General features: G+C 43.8%; 1 protein-coding gene across 1 annotated transcript; it reads left to right on the top strand.

Annotated features, from left to right (window-relative positions):
• Positions 1-3,109: 3,109 nt before the first annotated feature.
• On the top strand, positions 3,110-4,420 carry hlfb (HLF transcription factor, PAR bZIP family member b). Its single transcript, XM_039788809.1, has 2 exons — positions 3,110-3,334; positions 4,072-4,420. Exons 1-2 carry the CDS (start codon positions 3,236-3,238, stop codon positions 4,285-4,287), a joined length of 315 nt encoding a protein of 104 aa, XP_039644743.1. The 5' UTR covers positions 3,110-3,235; the 3' UTR covers positions 4,288-4,420.
• Positions 4,421-7,439: the final 3,019 nt, after the last annotated feature.

Raw genomic sequence — 7,439 nt, 5'->3', positions numbered from 1 at the left:
AATGGGTGAATTAAGAGTTTATTTCCACCAAACCAGAGTGGTGATTGTTGGAACAGTGGAAAGATGAACCAAGATGGCTTTTGGTAGTGTTATATAGTTTCTGTCCACTTTGAATTAAGTGTTTTTATTCTGATAAAAGTAGTGATTATTTACGTGGAGTCTGGTGGGTTTGTATTAACAATAATTGTATTACTCTCAAGTTACACACCTTCAAAATGTTTTTATGTACAAAGTGGGGACCAACAAAAGTGTCCTCACTGGGAAAAGAAGTAAAACTCTTAATTGGTCCTCACAAAGATGGATGTACAAGAACACACACACACACACACATACACACACATACACACACACACTCTCACACACACACACACACACACACACCTGCTGTACCAGCTGGAGAGGAAAAACAAATAGCCTCGTCCAAGAGCTGCTGCTGGGTGAACATTTGGTTCATTAACCACAGCTTGTGAGTTGTCTTAAAATTTGACGTTTTAAAACGAAATTTTTCTATATTTTATATATATATATATATATATACTAGAAAAATAATGGATGCAGCATCTGTGATGCCATCTTAGTATTTTTGGAATAAATCTCATAAATCATCATCTTTTTCAGTTTTCAGTTGAAATATTGCAAGTTCGTCTTAAACTTATTGACTTATTATACCAGGATTCTGACATAAAACCTCAAACTTTGATAAAAAAGTCTCATTACATGTTTTATTTCTGTCTATATTTGAGATATATATTTGATGCATGTGTACATGTGTGTGTGTACATGTGTGTGTGCATGTGTACATGTGTGTATGCATGTGTACATGTGTATATGTATGTGTACATGTGTGTGTATGTGTACATTTGTGTATGCATATGTACATGTGTGTATGTATGTGTACATGTGTATGTATGTGTACACGTGTGTGTATATGTACATGTGTATGTATGTGTACATGTATGTATGCATGTGTACATGTGTGTATGCATGTCTACGTGTGTATGCATATGTACATGTGTATGTATGTATACATGTGTGTATTCATGTGTACATGTGTGTATGCATATGTACATGTGTGTACACATGTTTACATGTGTGTATGCATGTGTACATGTGTATGCATATGTACATGTGTGTACGCATGTTTACATGTGTGTATGCATATGTACATGTGTGTATGCGTGTGTACATGTGTGTATGCGTGTGTACATGTGTGTATGCATGTGTACATGTGTGTATCCATATGTACATGTGTATGTATGTGTACATGTGTGGATGCATGTGTACATGTGTGTATCCATATGTACATGTGTATGTATGTGTACATGTGTGGATGCATATGTACATGTGTATGCATGTGTACATGTGTGTATGCATGTCTACATGTGTGTATGCATATGTACATGTGTATGTATGTATACATGTGTTTATTCATGTGTACATGTGTGTATGCATGTGTACATATCTATATGTATGTATACATGTGTGTATGCCTGTGTACATGTGTGTATGTCTGTGTACTTGTGTGTATGCCCACATGTGTGTATGCCTGTTTACATGTGTGTATGTCTGTGTACATGTGTGTATGCCTGTTTACATGTGTGTATGTCTGTGTACATGTGTGTATGCCTGTGTACATGTGTGTATGCCTGTGTACATGTGTGTATGTATGTGCATTTTTTTATCGTATGCACTTTTTCCAATGTTTTAGTTCCTATTTTGGCATTTTTTAGTCTTTTTTTCAAATGTTCTGTATTTTAACTGTAGCTATATACCAAATTTCCGTTTTTTAATTACAGGGCAAAGTCCACACACACACACACACACACAGACACGCACACACACAGACACGCACACACACACACACACACGGATGCACACACACACACACACACAGACACACACACACACACACACACGCACGCACACACACACACACACAGACACACAGACACACACACACACACAAAGACACACACACGAACACACACACACACACATGCACACACACACACACACACACACAAAACACACACACACACAAACACACACACACACACACACAACACACACACACACACAAAGACACACACACACACACATATTGACCGGTGCAATATTAGAAAATCAATAATTATTTATTATAATTATTTTAAATTACATTTATGTCAAAACCTCGAGACTTTTACATCAACATGTCATTTATTAATATGTATTTGTGCCTAGACGACATATAAACATCTTTTCGTATTCTATGTTGCCTGGCAACGCTTCCAACTTCCCGTGAAAAATAGGCGTGCGTGCCACGCAGCCAGTGTTCAGCCGGCCTTAAAGGGTACATGTAAATGAACTTGCCTTGTCTCTTATATTCCATAAAGACCTTTTTAAAGCGCCCATATTTATGCTCATTTTCAGGTTCATAATTGTATTTTAAGTTTGTACCAGAATAGGTTTACATGGTTTAATTTTCAAAAAACACCATATTTTAGTTGTACTGCACATTGCTGCAGCTCCTCTTTTCACCCTGTGTTCAGGTCTTTGTTTTAGCTACAGAGTGAGACCTCTTTTCTTCTTCTTCTTCTGTACTATCTTTGATTGCACTCGCACATGCTCAGTAGCTCAGATGTAGAGCATGTCAGCTAGCTAACTCTAGAGACAGTAAAAGAAAGGCTGTTTCTCCAACTTCAGTCAGTTCCAAGGCAGGATCAGCTGGGAGACTTCTTCTAAACCAGGGAGCACATGGAAGTAGTTCTTCTGGAGATTATGGTGAACTTATGTTTGTTGTAGCAGTGCTTTGCTATTGAGAACGAGGTAGCGTGCTAGCTTTAGCATTAGCGTCAGCATCCTAATGCTAACGCTACGAGCTAACGGTTGCGGTTAGCCAGCTCGTTTCGGCTAGTGACTTAGAAAGCCGTGCCGAGTTTGACAAGCTCACCAGGAGACTGAAGGCAGGACACATTCAGAAACCGTATCTCACTCAGAACACCATGGATGGATTTTTTTTTCAAAGTTTGTATGCATGTGGAAGCACCGGAGACACAAAATAACTCCCCAAATCCCAGAAAAAGTGATTTTTTTCATAATATGGGCACTTTAAAGACCCTGACTTGTCTTCCTTTCAGGAATCACGAACTCCAGAAACACTCCCAGCCCGATCGACCCAGACTCCATCCAGGTTCCTGTCGGGTACGAGCCCGACCCGGCCGACCTGGCGCTGTCCAGCGTGCCGGGGCAGGAGATGTTCGACCCACGCAAACGCAAGTTCTCGGCCGAGGAACTGAAACCACAGCCCATGATCAAGAAAGCTCGCAAGGTCTTCATCCCAGAGGACCTGAAGGTAATTTGGAGTTAGTTCTGACAACATCCATGTCTTCTTTCCCTTCTTTTAAAGGAACACACCGACTTATTGGGAATTTAGCTTATTCACTGTAACACCCAGAGTTAGATAAGTCCATACATACCCTTCTCATCTCCATGCGTGCTGTAAGGCTGTCTGTTCATCGCTGGTAGCTTAGCCCAGCACAGAACACGCAGGTGACTGGTTCCAGCAATCCTACTGCTCCGAATTGTTGACAAAAGTGACAAAATAACTCCAACATGTTCCTATTTACATGTTGCGATTTGTAGAGTCACAGCGTGTACAAATAACAACATAACATGAGACACAGCCATCTTCTAACCAGTAAACAAACCGGGAACTATATTCTCAGACAGGCGAATCATTCCACCCAAGTACTATATTCTTCCGCCTGAGAATATAGTTCCCGGTTTGTTTACCGTTAGAAGATGGCTGTGTCTCATGTTACGTTGTTTTTTATACACGCTGTGACTCTACAAATCACAACATGGAAATAGGAACATGTTGGAGTTATTTGGTCACTTATTGGGAGCAGTAGGATTACTGGAACCATTCACCTGCAGGTTCTGTGCGTGCTCTACAGCCTTACAGCACGCACTGAGATGAGAAGGGTATGTATGGACTTGGTGAATAAGCTAAATTCCCAATAAGTCGGCGTGTTCCTTTAAACCTTTTATTTAGAGCCTGAAATCATCTCGATTGTGTCCTTCGAGCAGGATGACAAATACTGGGCCCGGCGCAGGAAGAATAATCTGGCGGCCAAGAGGTCCCGGGACGCCCGGCGGCTCAAAGAGAACCAGATCGCCATCCGAGCCGGCTTCCTGGAGAAGGAGAACTCTGCTCTGAGGCAGGAAGTGGCCGAGCTGAGGAAAGAGCTGGGACGCACCAAGAACGTCCTGGCCAAGTACGAGGCACGGCACGGGCTGCTGTGAGCACGCACACAGGGAGTGTGCCTTTGTTCCCACAGCCCTATGTTCCCACAGCCCTTTGGTCCCACAGCCCTATGTTCCCACAGCCCTATGTTCCCACAGCCCAATGGTCCCACAGCCCAATGGTCCCACAGCCCAATGGTCCCACAGCCCTATGTTCCCACAGCCCAATGGTCCCACAGCCCTGTGGTCCCACAGCCCTATGTTCCCACAGCCCTATGTTCCCACAGCCCAGTGGTCCCACAGCCCTGTGGTCCCACAGCCCTATGTTCCCACATTTCTAAGATTTTTTTTCTCCAAAATTAGTCCCTATGTTTCCACATTTCCTTTTTCATTCATTCATTCATTCATTCATATCAGATTTGATCCCCCTTTCTCCCAATTTGGTAGCCAATTACACCAACCTATTATCCAGTAGCAATGGACTACAGATGGAATGTAACCCTAACCCGAACACAGGGCCTAATTTTAAGAAAAAATCTTAGAGCTGTGGGGACATAGAGCTGTGGGGACATAGGGCTGTTGGACCATAGGACACACACACACACACACACACACACACACACACACACACACACACACACACACACACACACACACACACACACACACACACACAGACATTTGAGGTTGTCATATTTGACATACATACAGTGTAGTCTGAGCCCATTATTCAGGATTAACACACAAAAACACACACACACAAACACAGACAGACACACACACACACACACACACACACTCACATAGCAGAGGTGTGAGGATGTCACATTTTACACACACTTCTGTCTCCAACACTAAGCTGCCACCTCTGACCCCTCCCCAGTCTACGATAATGTCACTTTAGACCTCCCGATGCCTCGCTCTGCTGACCCCCCCCCACAGAGTCCAGATGTTGCTCCCACAATGCACCTGTTCACATGTGCATTCCTGCCTTCATTCTTCTCCTGATGACTCCGTATATGAATGTGTACCGCCTCCTGCCACTCTGCTATTGGCCAATTAGCATCGGTTCTTTTGATTTTAGATTTTCTATATTTCTAGTATTTTTATGGAAATCTTTAAGGAAATTTTTAAGGAAAACAACTTTAAGATGATAAATGTCCCAGTATACCCCCCAAAATGTAGAGCAATGTGTTGTTTTTTTATACGTCCAAATTTGCCAGTAGAGTCGTCAAATGTGCTGTTTTTAAAAGAATGTTTGGACATCACATGTGGGGGATAATGTCTGTAAAGCTGAGTCACATACAGACTTCACTTATCCCTTCGCTTGTTATCGAAACGCAGACCTGGACAGACATTATGTGTGCAATAGATGGTTCTTTTACAGCTTTGGCGTGAACTTTATTTTGTCGTATTTTCCGAAGTGTAGCTCGGCAACGAAGCACGCCCCGGTGTCCGAGTTGGACATGAATGTATATTTGGGTGAGTGGTGTGGAAATCACCTCAGTTCCCCTTACTACCAACAGGTTCTCACTCCCATCTCGTAAAATACGGACGCTTGGTCAGGTGACCTTTGTCGTTGTTATTGACGCTAAAAGTCTCTTTAATAATAATAATACATTTTATTTAAAGCACCTTTCATGACACCCAAGGTCACTTCACAAACACACAAAAAGAGAAGAAGCCCCGTCGGTGAGGGATCTTATGTTATGTTGAATGTTGTGCATATCCGATCTGGGCAGACAGGCAAGCACAGTACGGTCAACTCGTCGATCAGGCTTCAAATGACCACGATCAACAGTCCATACATATATACATAGTCCAACAGTCCATATATATATATATATATATATATATATATATATATGTGGCCTGGGCCTGGGCCCACCCATTTTAGGTCCGGGTCCACCCATTTTGACCCAGGCCTATAGTGAGTAGTGAGTGATTTTCATTCTAGCAGTTCATCCAATAAGCAGCCAGAGGAAATTCAATTCAATTCAATTTTATTTATAGTATCAAATCATAACATGAGTTGTCTCGAGACACTTTACAGATAGAGTAGGTCTAGACCACACTCTATAATTTACAGAGCCCCAACAATTACAGTAATTCCCTCAAGAGCAAGCAGTGCGACAGTGGCGAGGAAAAACTCAAAGGAACCTGGGACAGACCCAGGCTCTTGGTAGGCGGTGTCTGACGGTGCCGGTTTGGGGATATGATGAACAGTGGCGATAATAGTCACATTAATAATGGAACAGTGACTTCAAATGGTAGTCGTAGTAGTTCATGTCATATCAGGGCGCTGCAGGGCGTTACAGTATGTAGCGTGGCCCAGCAGAGCATGGATGGACGTAGCAGGAAGCAGCAGGGTTCAGCAGGAAGCAGCAGGGTTCAGCAGGAAGCAGCAGGGTTCAGCAGGAAGTAGCAGGGTTCAGCAGGAAGCTGCAGGAACCAGCAGGGTTCAGCAGGAAGCTGCAGGGTTCAGCAGGAAGCTGCAGGGTTCAGCAGGAAGCTGCAGGGTTCAGCAGGAAGCAGCAGGGTTCAGCAGGAAGCAGCAGGGTTCAGCAGGAAGCAGCAGGGTTCAGCAGGAAGCAGGATGACATTGCAGGGCACCGCAGAGCTTAGCAGGGAGTGCAGCAGGACCACGGCGACAGCTGCAACCAGGATGTTGGTGCCAATGTTCTCCAAGGAAATACGCTGGGGGAAAAAACATAAGGACTCCGGGGAGTAAACTCCCCAGAAGCTAGGATTAATAACAAGCATTTCTGGGACGGGATGCACACAAAGGGTAATAGAAAGGGAGAGGAGAGAGTAGCTCAGTGTGTCAGAGGAAGGAAGTCCCCCGGCAGTCTAGAACTATAACAAAGGAAAGCTTTGAGTGAAAGCTTCTCAGCCAGTCAGCGGCTTCTATCCCTCGTGTGGACTCTTAAGCCCCGCCCACAGGCTGCATCGTCACCAGCAAGTTATCCAATGAATTGAATGACGTTAGTGTCTGGCTGTCTGTATGCAGGGGGAACCCGTTTTTTTTTTTGGCTTATTTTAACTGGCCCATTCAGTTTTCTGGAGGCCCACCTACAATCAAAATCTTGGCACCGCTAGTGCTTCAAGCGCCGTGTAGCTGCTGCTCTGCCCGCTGCGTCCTACAAACACGCTGAAGGGCGCTTTTTTTGCATCGTATCAGACGCTGAACGGCCACTTTCCAAATGTTCGTA

This window comes from Perca fluviatilis, chromosome 21 (assembly GCF_010015445.1).
Source record: "Perca fluviatilis chromosome 21, GENO_Pfluv_1.0, whole genome shotgun sequence".
NCBI classification, from domain to species: Eukaryota; Metazoa; Chordata; class Actinopteri; order Perciformes; family Percidae; genus Perca; species Perca fluviatilis.
The sequence above is the reverse complement of the archived record's forward strand: the minus strand, read 5'-3'. Positions and strand labels throughout refer to the sequence as shown.